Source organism: Brachyistius frenatus, unplaced genomic scaffold (genome assembly GCF_029030835.1).
Source record: "Brachyistius frenatus isolate BFR_SWC_R1_liver_20210118 unplaced genomic scaffold, ASM2903083v1 Contig_3, whole genome shotgun sequence".
NCBI classification, from domain to species: domain Eukaryota; kingdom Metazoa; phylum Chordata; class Actinopteri; family Embiotocidae; genus Brachyistius; species Brachyistius frenatus.
The window spans coordinates 10,875,001-10,891,323 of NW_027210602.1; the positions used below are offsets into that span (position 1 = coordinate 10,875,001).

Below are 16,323 nucleotides of genomic sequence, written 5' to 3' on the forward strand. Positions count from 1 at the left end.
TGTGTGTGTGTGTGTGTGTGTGTGTGTGTGTGTGTGTGTGTGTGTGTGTGTGGGCGCGCACGCGCGCGCTCTCTCTCTGTCACTTGTTTGTCTTTGCGTGTCTGTTATTTTTTAGTTGTTTGTCCTTTTTAAAATCTGTGAATCTTTCCCCTCTTTGTTTTAGTATTTTTTTTTCTATTATTTTAATTATTTTTGGATGCATCCTCTGCTGTACTGTTTTTAAAATTAAAACGTCCTGTTGATTTCTCATTCTGTATTTTGTTTTCCGCATATCTCTGTAATACAGTATACCTGATTTGATCTTATTTTTTTTATCTTTTCTTTTTATTATGAATATCTGTTGTTTTCACCATCTGCCTCTTTATTTCTCCCGTTTCTCTTTCTTTTCTTACTCTGCCTGTTTCTTTCTCTTCTCGCTGAATCTGTCTCTCTTTTTCTCTCCTTACTGCATCATATGGAGTCAATTAGGCAGCCATACTAAAAAACTGTGTGTGTGTGTGTGTGTGTGTGTGTGTGTGTGTGTGTGTGTGTGTGTGTGTGTGTGTGTGTGTGTGTGTGTGTGTGTGTGTGTGTGTGTGTGTGTGTGAGATATTGTGAGAGTATGCGTGTGTTTGCTTGTGTGTGTGCATCTGGTTCATATTAGTGCAATTGCAGGTTGGTAGAATAAAGGGCTCGGCTCGGAGGTAGTGGGTGGGATTTCCTTCCGCTTTCACACACACACACACACACGCACAGTTTTCCCTCCATGTGGTTTGAATCAGGGACATAATTAACCTTCAGAGGATTCCGAGGCCGCGACTCAGATCTCCGCTATAAAAATACATCTAAAAAACAGAACAACCTCCCCTTCAAAAAAGAAAAAAAAAAGATGTTTGATCCGTCTGCGGTGTGTTTGATTTGCTTTCCCACGTCTGCCTCCGGATGGCCTCAGAGCGCAGCGGCATGAGCAGTAAATGCAGATGAGAAAACGCGCGCCTACAGGTGGAGGGGGAGGTAAGACGGGAGGAGACAGATATAGCAGATGGAAAGATGGATTTATCTTTCTGATTCTTTACTAGAAACAAGCACACTCCTGTAAAGCAGCAAATCTTCACCTTTGGGAAATGTTCCACATGCCCACTGACTTAACTGATTATTCAAATGGTCCGTATTGTGTTTTTACTTGTGGCCTTTTCTTCATACCTCCTGTTATTCTGGTTCCTGCAGTGTTGAACTATTTGTGTGAAAGTGAATAAAGATGAGATGAAAGTGAAAGCAGCCTGTTAGAAATGAGAAAGGCAGAGGACAACGATGAGGAAGCAGAGAGTGAAACAAAGAGAGAAAAAAACTGGAAAGGCACAGGTGCAGCCGACTGTGTGTGTGTGTGTGTGTGTGTGTGTGTGTGTGTGTGTGTGTGTGTGTGTGTGTGTGTGTGTGTGTGTGTGTGTGTGTGTGTGTGTGTGTGTGTGTGTGTGTGTGTGTGTGTGTCTGTCAAGAGGTTTCGTGACTGCTCCTTTGAGTGTTCACATTCCAGAACATCTGCTTTGGATGAAGTGTGGTAAACTCTGTGTGTGTGTGTGTGTGTGTGTGTGTGTGTGTGTGTGTGTGTGTGTGTGTGTGTGTGTGTGTGTGTGTGTGTGTGTGTGTGTGTGTGTGTGTGTGTGTGTGTGTGTGTGTGTGTGTGTGTGTGTGTGTGTGTGTGTGTGTGTGTGTGTGTGTGTGTGTGTGTGAGGGAGAAGAAAAAACAAGACAGTAACATATTTAAGTCTTTTACTGAGCAAAATGTTTTTGGTCTCTGATTCTGTTTTCAGTCTCACCGTCTATCTGTAAAAGTGTATTAATGGCGAATTAATGAGAACAGAATCATGAGTGTAGTTGGTGGTTGGAGCTCTGAAGAAGAAATGTGTCTGTTTCAGTCTTCACTTTGTGCTTCTGGTATTGATCTGGAAGGGCAGCTTATTTGGCTGTTTGCCTGTAATTCTCAGTGACCAGTATACAGTCCAAACATCCAGAGAGGGGTGTATCCTGTTGGTCAAAAGTTTTGCTGTTAATCACTGACATCAACAAGTCCTCCATTAATGAAAATGCACAATGCTTTGTTCGTAAGTACAAAATTATCCTTATGCGAACTTTCTGATTTTCCACTTCTATGGTTCAGGTTCGTTGTGTTTAGGCACAAAAAAATAATTGGTGATTGCAACTCTTGGTTTCTGACCCACCTCTGAAGCTACTCATACTAGAGTTGGGGATATTCATTCGTACTCATGCGAAGGATAAATCAAAGTCCTGACAGCAAGATAAAAGCTCTTTTATTTTGATGTAACAACATGATAACGTAGTAAAATTGTGATCTTGCGACTGCAATGATTAATTCAATTTCAAGTAATCTCCGCAATATTTACAGGACCTTTTAATTTAGTGAAATTCGCACGATTCTTTCTCAAAAAACATCCTCAACAGAAGCTCTGCCAGGGTTTTAATGAAGTCTTTTCAAACAAAACTCACTTTATTAATTAAAGTAACTCCTCATTTCCACTCAGCAAAGCTTTGCTTCCTCTCGTCTCATCAGCAAAACAAACCCTGTGCTAGCTATCCGGAACAACAGGAACACGTGATGGAGTTTGTGGGAAATGTGGTCTTATCATGGGAATGAGGAATGTACGTTATAATTACTTTTATACACACTTCAGGTTGTAAATCACTGCACTTTGCTTTTGTGCATACAGTAGACCAATGTGTTCAATTAATATGAATTGAAAGCATCTAAAGCCTGTATTTTGACAGCACATGTTAAACACAAGATAACACACTATTAGTTAAAATATAGAATAAAGCATAATGCATTTAAAAGGCGCTGCAGTGTAAAGTGCAGGCAAGTGCAAGAGAGCTTCAGGTATAACTAGTTAAAGGCTAAGGTAAAGTGATATGTTGTAACCGTCTTTTAAAAAACTATTGAGGAAAACGAAGAGGAAGAGCAGGAGAAACTCCTCATCTTTTTTACTTCTCTCACTCGTTTTTTCCAGTCAACAGAGGTTGAGACAGACAGTGAGGTAGAACAGATGCTCCCCACATTTGGAGACAATAACTGGGAAAAAAGAGCATCAAACACTGAACAAAGACAAAATGCCTCCCTGCTCTTCCTTTTTTTTTTTTTTTTTTTTTTGCTCTCTTTGCATTTCTCTCTCTTTTGTTTCTGTTTACTGTCTTTTTATCTGGTTCCAAGTTTTTGCATTTCATTCAGTTCTATTTATTGTTTTGTCCACTCTCTCTTTCTAACAAAAGCCTTCTGGCCTGAGCAGCATTTTCTCCAATGTCAACAAGGTAAAACAGACACACTGGTGAAAATAGATTCTGTTTCATTTCACTCTTTTTATCCCTCCCTCATAATACAGCATTTATTTATTTTATTTTTTTGCTTTTTTTTTCGCTTGACCATGGTATGCTATTTTTATTTTACTTACTGTATGTTATATATTACATCTCTTTGACATTGAATTAAAACTGAAATGAAATTCCGCCCATTAAATGTTTTAGCTTGTTATGTTTTTGTTGTGATACATGTTCTGCTCTTTTCCTCTAACTTTTGGTTCTTTGGGTTTTGAAAGGAAATAGTAATTTCTATCTCACTATTTTATTTCATTTTGAAGGTAAATATGACAGTTTAAAGTTCAAATTCAGAAAAACATTTTCAGGTAGTGGATCAAAAGAACAGCCTAATGTGAACACACCTGTTTTTCTATTAGATTGAATTTTCCTTGAGTTATCAATACAGTAACTTCAGTAACAACAGGAACTTTTGCTAATTTTGACTTTAACAGCTCTTCCTGTTGTCTTTCTTCGGTTGGTTTTGGGTCAGTGAGTTGCACAGCTGGTTGCTCCGGATATATTTTCAGTGTATGTGTGTTGTCAGCTCCATAAGGAATCAGTTTTCAGTGGAATGTGGCTTTATTTTCTACTGTTGTTACCGGGGGCAACACAGAACGAAGCTTTGATGAAAAGATTCTCCGAATCTGAACCCAACCTACTGTGCTGTAGATCATCATTTTACACAACTGGTTTCTATCAGCTTTTCTAGTATCTGTCATTGTTGTGTCAGAACACGGCAGGTTCAGCTGGTACATATCATATTATGATATAATAATAGTTTTAAAGAACTGGTTTGAGCATGTTTTTGTTCCATATTGTAAGAATTATATTATGTTTCTCTACAATACAATACTTGTTCTGCTAATGTTACGCATCACTTGTTTACCAAACTAGTTTCATCTCAGTTCCTTGTCCATAGATGGTTCCACTTCATCATTATACAAAGAATTCCACTAGTTTCAATGTGCCTCCTACGGTTCTTGTTCTAGTGTTTATATGGTTCAAATCCTGACTTTATATAACTGGTTTCACTGGTGTCTCTTATGTTTTGTAATGTGTTTAATACAATGCACATTGCCTTTTGTTACACTTTTATTGCACACTACTGACTTTCTACTATTGCACAGACAACTGTTTGTTCCTTTTCTGTTTCTGCTTTGTGACAGAGGTGTGTGTGTGTGTGTGTGTGTGTGTGTGTGTGTGTGTGTGTGTGTGTGTGTGTGTGTGTGTGTGTGTGTGTGTGTGTGTGTGTGTGTGTGTGTGTGTGTGTGTGTGTGTGTGTGTGTGTGTGTGTGTGTGTGTATCTATGTTGTGGTATACAGAATGGATTTCTGTTCTGTTTCCACTGTGGCACAGATCCTAGTATTAAAGAACTAATTTCTACTAGGTTTCTACTGTGGTTCGTATCATATTTTTACAATGCTGCTCACACAGAGAATCTGTACATAGACCTGGTTATACTTTCTATCAGGGTACAGAAATGATTTTCCATGCTGCCTGTTTGGACTGGATTGCATTCGAAGAATCGATTCTTCCAACAGTTAGACTCACAGAACAACTTTTTGGGGGGGAATAGCCAACTAAGAAATGTTATAGAAAATAGCTCCAAAGGAAGGTTATTGATTGGGCGTACACTGTTTGGTGTGGTTGGTATTATTTATTGTGGTTGGCGGTGTGCCCATTGTCAGTAAAATTACAACACAAGTGAGGCTTTCTCATGGACTCAAGGCCTGCTAACTGTGGGAATGCTGATACTTATGTGTATCTCTATGTGTGTGTGTGTGTGTGTGTGTGTGTGTGTGTGTGTGTGTGTGTGTGTGTGTGTGTGTGTGTGTGTGTGTGTGTGTGTGTGTGTGTGTGTGTGTGTGTGTGTGTGTGTGTGTGTGTGTTACAGACTGCAGGAAGTGAGGTTGTTATTGTGTCTCTACATTCTTCAGACTTATACACACTCTGCACCTGTTGCTGTCTGTAACACACACACTTAACACAAACACACATGCACACAAAGACATCTTAGCCTTTCGTCACCAGTCTTAGGACACATTCAGTGGGAAAATATGTATGCACTACATGAGACATATATCTAAATCATTTCAACAGGAACAACATCAGCATGTGTGTGTGCATGTGCATAATGTGTATTATTGTACAGGCTCTCGGTCAATAAATGTGGTTTTATGATCAGAGTACAAAAAACTCAGTTCTCGGGGGAGAGGGCAAGGCGGAAGTTGAAGGGGATTTTAGTTTAGCTCTAATGACATCTACAGACACTGTGTGTGTGTGTGTGTGTGTGTGTGTGTGTGTGTGTGTGTGTGTGTGTGTGTGTGTGTGTGTGTGTGTGTGTGTGTGTGTGTGTGTGTGTGTGTGTGTGTGTGTGTGTGTGTGTGTGTGTGTGTGACACTGAAGGATTTGGATGCTTAAACTCACACATGCACAAGATGCATTGTGGGAAGGTACCAACCTCTCTCAGCTCATGGGCTTGTCTTACCCACTTACAGCTCAGTATTTGTGTATGTGCGAGTTTGTGTGTGTGGGTGAGTGTTTCCTGCCCTTGGTATTTGATTCCCACAATTTCCAGTGTTCCTTGCTGCTTAGATGTCCTGATCCTGATGTGACTGGTTCTTTTCAGGAAGTAAACAGAGCTGACAACTTTTACTTTACATTTAGTGTTACACCACCTCAATTTGACAGGGTATCATCTATAATATCAAAATGGTAACTATGAAGAGGTACAAATCAGGAAAAGCTCATGCTTAAGGCAGATGGTAAAGGTGGGGTTAAAGGACAGGTTCACAGCTTTTTTAGACTCTTTGTTTCTAAGTATGGAGTCCAGTGAGATATTCCCACGCTGGCAGCCTGTTAGTGATGGGATTTTCAACACCAAGGATGATTGTTATTCCAGAGCTGAAGGGGAAAGAGGAGTGCAACAGTTGTGACTCCAGAAACAAAAATGAGTATGCAGCAACAGGTAAACCGCATAAGCTCTTCCAGGTGGAGGAGATGGAGGACAAGATCACCTGTACACTTAAGACATATGCACACAGTGTCAGCGTCGATAACGTTTTTCTGTTTGGGGTCAACAACATGGAACAACTACACCCAGGAAAAGAAATCCTGTCCGTGTTGCCGTCGAGCATTTGCATGTCTGCAACCTGCGCGGTACAACACTTTCGAAACATCAGAGTGGAGGTCATGGCTGGGTTCTTTTGATTCATCTACTCATCTCAAGCTCAGCTGATCTGTCATTGCTTTGCTGGCTACCAAATAGGACAAACTTCTTTAATGTTGGGAAAGTTCATTACTGGGGGGCTTCTGCTTTCTTCTGGCTCCCATCATTTTCACTGCTCTGCACACTTTGCTATGTGTTGCAAAAAGTAGGCTTTGTGGTCAGTTTATTGGTTTGTCCTAAAGACCTTCCCTGTAAGAAAGTAGGATGTAACTAGGCAAAGGAAATCAGAAGTAAAAGCAGAAGGCGAACCAGCGTGCCTTTAGTGATCTGGGAAAAAAAAGAAAAAAAAGCCATCAGCGCTTTTGCTTGACGGAAACTCTTTTAAGATGTTTTCTGTTTTTAATAATTTCTCTCAGGGGGTGTGGGAAGTGACATGATGTTTTTTGTGATGCCCCCAAGTGTTTTCTTTTCATCTTTTTCTTTTATTCCTTCTGTGTTTCATCATCGTATTTGTTTTTTACCACATCTGTGTTCCATCCATATGCAAATGCTCAAAAGTTAACAAAGCAACCCATGTCTTCAGTTGAGGATGGAGATAGATTAGGTGTAGTTGTGGAGTGGGGTTTTTTATTTTAATGTGAATCAGTGGGAGACACAGAGAGAGAGCGAGAGAGGAGAGAGAGAGAGAGAGAAGAGCACTTTCAGCAGCTGTTCCAGGGTTTGCGTCACGCAGTGCAAGCCAGCGTCATGGCTGAGTGTTCGCACGCTATGTGCACACACACACACACACACACACACACACACACACACACACACACACACACACACACACACACACACACACACACACACACACACACACACACACACACATACACACACACAGAGGTATGCTGCGGGGACCCCCAGTAGAAGACATGACCAAACACAGAGATTGTGTTCTCATGCAGCCGCTGTGTTGCTGAGAAAGGACGTCACCTGTTTTGAGTGATGACAGGCTGCCGGTTGTACTTGCAGTCTTTCTTGTTACTGCATGTGTGCTGCATGACTGCTGCGCTGCTGCCCACCCGCCTGCCTGCCCGAGAGAAGTCGCTCAGAAAACGACTACTTTTCTGTTATAAGATAAGCACTGACAGGAAGTCTGACTGCTGTGTAGTTGTAGTAGGAACAATGTTATAGTCATTGAAGCATAATTGTTATGTAAGTGCGTAAATGCACTGTAAATGTAATGGTTACCATGGTTACCACAGTAGTTTTGTGGTATTAATTGACAGAGCTTGTAAAAACCTTGATTTAATAAAAAGTTTTTAATATAATTTGAATAGCCTCAAAAGTTTAAATCCAAACTATTCATAAATCAATATAGAGAAAACAATTTTTTTGTGTGACACGTAAACATTTTTAACTGATCTCATTTTGTAGAAGATAACAATCTATAAAACTTTTACAAAATGTCAAAAAATACCAAAGTAATTTATGAGCTTGTTTTATACACAGACAGACAGACAGAAGATAGATAGAAGATAGATAGATAGATAGATAGATAGATAGATAGATAGATAGATAGATAGATAGATAGATAGATAGATAGATAGATAGATAGATAGATAGATAGATAGATAGATAGATAGATAGATAGATAGATAGATAGATAGATAGATAGATAGATAGATAGATAGGTAGGTAGGTAGGTAGGTAGGTAGGTAGGTAGGTAGGTAGGTAGGTAGGTAGGTAGGTAGGTAGGTAGGTAGGTAGGTAGGTAGGTAGGTAGGTAGGTAGGTAGGTAGATAGATAGATAGATAGATAGATAGATAGATAGATAGATAGATAGATAGATAGATAGATAGATAGATAGATAGATAGATAGATAGATAGATAGATAGATAGATAGATAGATAGATAGATAGATAGATAGATAGATAGATAGATAGATAGATAGATAGAAGATAGATAGGTAGGTAGGTAGGTAGGTAGGTAGGTAGGTAGGTAGGTAGGTAGGTAGGTAGGTAGGTAGGTAGGTAGGTAGGTAGGTAGGTAGGTAGGTAGGTAGGTAGATAGATAGATAGATAGATAGATAGATAGATAGATAGATAGATAGATAGATAGATAGATAGATAGATAGATAGATAGATAGATAGATAGATAGATAGATAGATAGATAGATAGATAGATAGAAGATAGATAGAAGATAGATAGATAGATAGATAGATAGATAGATAGATAGATAGATAGAAGATAGATAGACAGACAGACAGACAGACAGACAGACAGACAGACAGACAGACAGACAGACAGACAGATAGAAATGACATGTCAGAAAGCCTGATGGTGATTTCTCATCAAGGAGAGCATTTTCATCTGTTTCAGCCTGCTGGAAATGATATCTAGCCTGCTGGACCTCCAAGAGGAGAATGAGAGAATAGAATTTCTTATTTTAGTGTGACGTTGTGTGTTTTTCTATTTGTGTTTGCAGGTGTACGCTCCATCTGCCAGTACAGCCGACTACAACAGGGATTCACCAGGTTACCCCTCCTCTAAACCTCCGAGTACGGGTTTTCCAAGTTCTTTCTTTATGCCAGGTACTCTCACACTTCTCACACACACACACACACACACACACACACACACACACACACACACACACACACACACACACACACACACACACACACACACACACACACACAAAACAAACACTCACGATCTGTCCTTCATGAAACCTCCTACCATTACATTCCTGAGCTCACTCTGGATTACACAATAAGATTCAGCACATTGACCTGAAAGTTGTTCTTCAACCAAAATCAGCCAAAGATTTGAGTCATATTTATTATTTTACTGAACACTTGCCAGACAAACAAGTGAATACTGTAGACATACAGAAATATAAGAGTTCTTAAAGTGTCAGTATACTCTATCAAAAGAGTTTCTCAAATGGTTGCATTGACAGAATTGTTTGTGGCACTCAATGTGTACAGTCATATGTAACATCGTATATGTTTCTTTGAAGAGACTGCCTAAAAATGTCTGGCATCATCCCTGGTTTTAAAGACTACCATGACGACTCCATCTCGAAGACGCCACGCCTTGTAGTGTGACTACAAAAACTATAAACACGTATGATTTCAGATGCGATTGGACAGCTCTTTGTACAACTTACCCCTGAGAGCCTGAAATCCTGCCTGTCTTCATTTGTTTCCAGTGTACCAAATGGCTTACTGAAATTAAAATATTTTCCCCCAGACTTTTTTGTTTCCTCACTCACGTGGGTGCCTGTCACATATATACAGTACTTTCATTCTTAAATAATGTCAGAAGGTAGACGTGGTCTCAGAAATCCAGTTTGACCGGTAGAGATGTGCGTTAACTGGCTTATTCTTAAATTCTTAACCTGAAGAAGGAAAGCAGGTGTCCCATGTCCATGGATGCTTTCTGAAATCAGGTTACTGCACAAAGTGGGTCAGATTACTGAACTGCATAGAGCTGCCATGAGTCTCAGGAAGGTTTGACAGCAGAGAGAAACCTCAGTATGTTTTTAACTTGTCGCACGCTCAGGGATTACACTAATCTGTAACCAGTACACAGCATCACATGTAGGAAAATGTTTAAATCATGAAATAGCTGTTCCCTTGGAGACGTGTGATCTTTTCCAGTCAGACTCACTTGAATAATGGCAGCAGCCCGAGACAACTGCAAAAAGAGACAATGAACAAGAAAAGTAGTTGTATTATTTCAGTGGCATGGAATGGTTTTCGAACAGGTGTTGCACAACTACACACTGCAGTGGCAAAAATACATATAATCATAGGATTTTATTTTACATTATGAATTTATTTCCCTTGAAACACACATTACACTACCCTTGAAAACTCCAACGGGTTAAATCCAGCTAGTGTAGCACATTTTCTGGTACATATCTGAGGGCACTTTTTTTGTACCCGGTGCAGGGCAGGCGCAGAACAAATCCGGTTGCATCTGTGCTTTTATGCATGGCATTGTGGCGTGTTGCAATTTTAGTGAGTCAACGTGAACCTGACTGCACCGAGAAGGGCCGAACGGCGCAACAGGGAGTGTGTCAGTAAAGATGCATTCGTGTGGTGCCATTTTAGGGTCAATTTTGAGGTGAACTTGCGCCTGCACCTCTGCCAGCTCAAAGCTCAAATGCAGCGGAGAATCTGAACAATGTTTACAATATGTGAAAGGATAATAGAAAAAGAAAGATATGAATTGATGATGAATGCTTTGACTTGAATTTATGTAAAGAGTACAAAATAAAATCAAGATTACATTTGTCATACGCGTCACCCAGCTCCAACTTCTCTTCCGCTCAATGTCTATGTGTCTCCTTCCGTCAGATGGTCACCATAGCGGCGATCCCTGGAGCAGCAGCAGTAGCAGTATGAGCCAGCAGGGTTACCACAGCAGCATGCTGGGGAGTGGGAACTCAGCCCACGGCCCCACCCAGAGCTCCTCCTACTGCGGGATTCATCCTCACGACAGACTGGTGAGTAGAGCTGTCAATCACAGTATATCCAAAATATATCCAAATGGTCGTTTTTATTGGAAATCCCTCCAGTTAAACATATATTTACTCTAGCTAAGTTACTGTCAACAAAATTAGTTTTCATTTATTTTCTGGTTTCCCCCCAATGGCTAACCAGTGAAATTCCATAAGATTTGGATCTTAAATGAAATAAAATAAAATTGTGTTTTGTTTCTGTCTATCTTTTTTTTCCTTCTTGTTTTTGTCCACTTTTGGGTTTAAACCTCATATTGTACACACATGTCCAATGAACCCTGCTAATTGTAATCAAGAATAAGATATATCAAAAAAATAGATAAATAGATTGCTCTCGATGCTGAACCTTAAGGAAAGCAAGGGCTGGGTCTCTTTTCCTCTTTTGTATGTTTCACTGAAAAATTAAATTTAATCCTACTATATTTGCATTTGTATGGTATTATCTGTATCAAAAAATTATATATACAATGAATGTTCATGTAGACCTTAAAAATAAAAGCAAATCCTAACTCAACTGGTTAGGTGTACTGGCTTTTTGTGAAGTTTTCAAAAGCTTTGCACAGTGAGGTGTGATGTGTGGAGTAGCCCTTGAGTTTTGATTTCACTTGTTTTATGTCTAAAGTTAACTTTTACGGTTGTATGAAAATCCACTGATAAACAGCCCGGAACAACACTGAAAATACTCTACCCATTTAGAGTCTGTCAATCTCTGGCAAACATCATTGTTTGACAAAATGACAATGACATGAAAACGCTCTGTCATTTGTTGGCTATAGGAAAAAAATTCTAGCACAAGTAACTGAAGCTATGGTGATTATAATTAAATTTGGTTATAACCTTTTGAGTTTAGAGCTATGAGCAACAATGATCACTTAAATCTATCAGTAGGGATGAATATATTAAAACCCTGCTGTCAAATGTCATTCGATGATGATTCTGTCAATTAGTAAAAGTTTTGTGTGATTCTCCAGTGAACAGGCTTGATGTTTATCACCACTTCCTTCTTTTTTTTCTCTTTGTTCTAATGTAATCTGTTTCACAGGGGTTTTTAAGTTAAAGTTTGATCTCATTCTCTCTCTGCAGAGCTACCCGTCACACTCGTCTGCAGATATCAGCTCCAGCCTTCCTCCTATGTCCAGCTTCCACAGAAGCGGAGGTGGTGGGGGCGGGGCCAATCACTACAGCACTGCCTCTTGCACTGCCCCCACCAATGGCACGGAAAGCATCATGGGTAAGACACCTCATGTATTTGGCCTAATCCCAATCCCCACCCTAAAGGGCCATGTGAGCGCACAAATTCATTAAATGGTTGCTAATGAGACCGCCGTGTTTTTTTCAAATGATAGCAGTGCGACGAGGCACAAGCGTTTTTTTTGTTTTTTGCATTGGGTGTCTGTAATTTTTTGCCGGTCACCACGTGATTTCAGTATATTTTTATATCTAATTAATGAAAAAAATGTATGCGTTAAATAATCCACATTTCCAACGCCTTGACACCACCCTTGACGCCCCAAAAAACTTCTCCTACACTGGGCAGTGGTGCTCCTAACACGGGAAGAGCCATTCATAATATTATTTAACTCTTCACAAGCCAATTTAAAATCATCAGCCTGTGGAGGTCCACTTGTAGTACCATAAATTCAGAGCTTCATGAGCCTGAAACTACTGGACAAGTATTTTGGTTTCCTCCTGTGTAAAGTGACAGTCTGCTCCTTCTTCAGCCATTTTGAAATTGAATCACTGTATCTCAGCAGTTTTAAAGGGGATGAGAGGAGTTGTTTTAATTGGCCGTGGTTGATGTCACCTTCCAATTCATTGTGTATTTAATGTTTATACATTTATACATTTTAGCAAATTACCAAAGATAAAAAAAAAAAGGTATCAACATAAGTAATGCAGATATTTGACAAACTTTACAACTTTATACAAACATAAATAACCATAACAGCAAGTAGCGAGGTGCTGTTGCTTGACGATAAATCTCTCAGGAAAGTCAGCAGATATGCGAACTCACAGAAAGGGCACATAACAGAGACACAAAGTTTGTATCAGCCCTAACGGACTAGACCATTTGACATCGGGACAGCCAAAGTCCTCGCTGACTTACAAGGAATGCGCCTCAAAGTCCCTAAATCCATGTGTAGATTGGGATTGCGCCTTTTGAGTCTTCAAGCAAAGTAGAACAAACTTTGAAATCTTCAACTGTAAACTTGTAATATCACTCTTTAAAATAGTAGACTGTAAAAGTGTTGGTGGCATCCAAAGTCAAAAGCTGTCGGTCTGTGTCTGCATATCTAATTATTTAACTGAAAAATAAGCATCCACTTTAATTGTGACATTCCCAATTCCTGGAATATACTAAATGGGTCTCAATGATGATGATGGGACACATTGCCATCCAATTTTATACAGATGTTGAAGGTCCCCAGAGGATGAGCCGACTGACAGTGGTAGTGGTGATCCTCCTACTTTTCCTGCAGTATCACAATTACAATGATTTCTTTTTCCAACACCAGTTGGATGGATTGACATGATATTTACTCCATACATCCATGCTCCCTTGAGGGTGCACTGAAATAACTTTGGTCATATTTATTTGACGTCATCATCAGTACAAAGTTTGTTTGGTTTATTGCAAAATTAACAATTCCTCAAGTTTTTTCAATAGTTCACATTTATGACTTGAGAGATATGCTCAACAGTTCTTCCCCATTAGCTAGTCTATATCTTCATTTATGGCCACATAATCAGTCACAGCCCTCCCCTCTATGATTAAACCCAGATGATTTAAACCACATAGATACTAAACTTCTTTATTAACAGACAAGCAGTCAAAAATGGAATTTAACCAAACTGAGAAAAACACTTGTACTCCATTTTGGCTCAGCCTTGACATCACCGACACACACACACACACACACACACACACACACACACACACACACACACACACACACACACACACACACACACACACACACACACACACACACACACACACACACACACACACACACACACACACAGCATGCCATATGGACCCCTTGCTTTGAGATCCGTAGAACAAATAGGACAGCAATAAGAAACAGATTGAAAGTTTGTTTTCATGGGAAGACATCTCCAACATTCCACAACCATATCACACACTCAAACACGAGCCAGAGTAGATGAGTGTAAACACAAGAGGAACCTAATAAAAAACATGATGCTGTTGTTTAAATATGAGCACATGACACACATGTGCACATACATGAACGCTGAAACACTGACACAGAGTGGTTACAGACGCTTTTCTGATTTTGGACTGGTAAACAAGGGACTTTTCTTTCCAGTGAACAGGAGCTGTGGTCACCATGGATTCATGTCTGTTACAAATAATGCTAATAACAAACTGGTTACAAGGGACATTGTCCATAGAGGCTTATTGCACCTCCTGCAGCATAACTAACTTCACCGTCTGTCTGCATGATCTGTAAGTTCTCTTGCCATCAAACCAACACACATATCTGCATTCAGGCTTCAAGCATAACGGCAGATACATAACATTTGTGTGGTGAAAAAGGAAGTAAATGTCTATTACATAAAGGCCACAAATCCAAAAGGGAGTGTTTCATGCTCAAAAGTTGGGTACAATACTTCTTTCAGTCCAGTTTATAAAAGATTATCATTGATTTTAGAAATAATATTATCAGATTCAGTTTCTAGCTCGTTCATGCTTTTCAATGAACATAATTAATGGTAGGGGATTATATCCTCATGGCTGCACAAGGATCTTCTGTTTTATGCACACTAAACATGTGGGATTCATTATTAATATTGTTGCAATGTTTAAAGGAAATAAAGGAGTTATTCTCTCCCACAAAAAAGATGTAGCTGTAATGAGAATAAGTCCTCAAAAATGGTAAATTAATCATGCTATTAAAGCTAGTATATACATACTGTAAATAATTAGCATATGGTGTGGAGTTGGTCTGCAGCGAGGGAACTGGGCATCAAATGCATAAAAATATGAAAAAATTCCAATCATAACAATTTGATTTCTAGATTGAAAAGTATATTGTTCTCTTTGAAGAGGTGATGGATGGATAAAAAGAAAAACATACAAATCAGTTTCATCCGGTCAATGTTTTCCTCCATTGTGGCTATAAGCTCTCATTTATGAAAAAGATTTTCTCCTGCATCTGTTCTAAATTATGCATCAAGTGAGGATCTGAGTTTGTGTGTGTAAAAGTAATCCTTTGGATGGTTTACTAGGCCAATGGTGTGGCATGAGTGAGACATGAAGCTTTAACCCCTAAACATATGCTGCTTCCTGTCTGTCTCTCTACCTGTCTTTCTCTCTCTTCTTTCTAACAGCTTAAAGAAGTTCAGTTCTGCCAATCTCTGTAATGGGTTCATTTGCCGTGAAAGGATGTGTGTTTTTGCTACGCTCTGTGTGCGCGCGCGTGTATAACTTGTGTGTGCGAGCGTAAACTTTCCATCTGGGATCTGCTATCAGGAGAGATGAGCTGTGGGCATGTCAGAGTCTCTGCGAGCGTGTGTGTGTGTGTGTGTGTGTGTGTGTGTGTGTGTGTGTGTGTGTGTGTGTGTGTGTGTGTGTGTGTGTGTGTGTGTGTGGAAGTGGAGTGAGGGGGAGGGGGGGCACTAATCTGGTCATGTGAGGTCACTTCCTTCCTCTCTGGCTCTTCAAGTGTGTGAAACAGATTTAGTTGTATTTAAAGTCCACCCAAACACATGCTGTTAGTTAAAATGGGAATAGATGACAATGTTGAATGTCGCCTCTTAGTAAAGTCTGTTTCTGATTTTGGTCAAAAGTATGACAGCAAATACATTTCAGAGCAAAATTACCTGTGATAAGTGGATTCTTGTGCTGGGCCAAAGTAAATCTCTACAAAGCTTGAACTTAAGAGAAATATGAATTGGCCTCGACAGTGCTGACCTTTGAGGCAACACATCTGACAAGAAAGCTTTTATATTAGCTTTGCCACGCTAACCAATGGTGCAAACTGTTCCTCTGTCATCAGACTAGAGTCGCTAGAATAAAGTTACTCTCCAGTTATGATCGGACATGTGTAATGAAAAGCTTCCACTCCTCTTTTTCCCTGTGTAAGAAAGAAAGAAAGAACAAATGGAGACTTAAAAGTAAACGCAACAAAATTGTGTGGACAAAGAGGACACGTTTTTAAAGAAGTAGAGTTGGATTTTTTTTTGGTGGACGACAACATACAACTCTCCTGCTGTTTCCAAACTGAAAGTGTAATTTCCTGTTTTAATGAACATGTTTTGCCGG

At 39.6% G+C, this 16,323-nt stretch overlaps 1 protein-coding gene across 9 annotated transcripts in view; it reads left to right on the top strand.

Annotated features, from left to right (window-relative positions):
- tcf4 (transcription factor 4) overlaps positions 1-16,323 on the top strand; it is a 248,444-nt gene that overhangs the window by 190,623 nt on the left and 41,498 nt on the right. For all 9 annotated transcript variants that reach the window (XM_069706317.1, XM_069706353.1, XM_069706335.1 and 6 more), the window contains 3 exons: positions 8,988-9,093; positions 10,870-11,018; positions 12,117-12,264. In XM_069706317.1, coding sequence (XP_069562418.1) covers positions 8,988-9,093; positions 10,870-11,018; positions 12,117-12,264 — 403 coding nt within the window. The remainder of the gene's footprint in view (positions 1-8,987; positions 9,094-10,869; positions 11,019-12,116; positions 12,265-16,323) is intronic.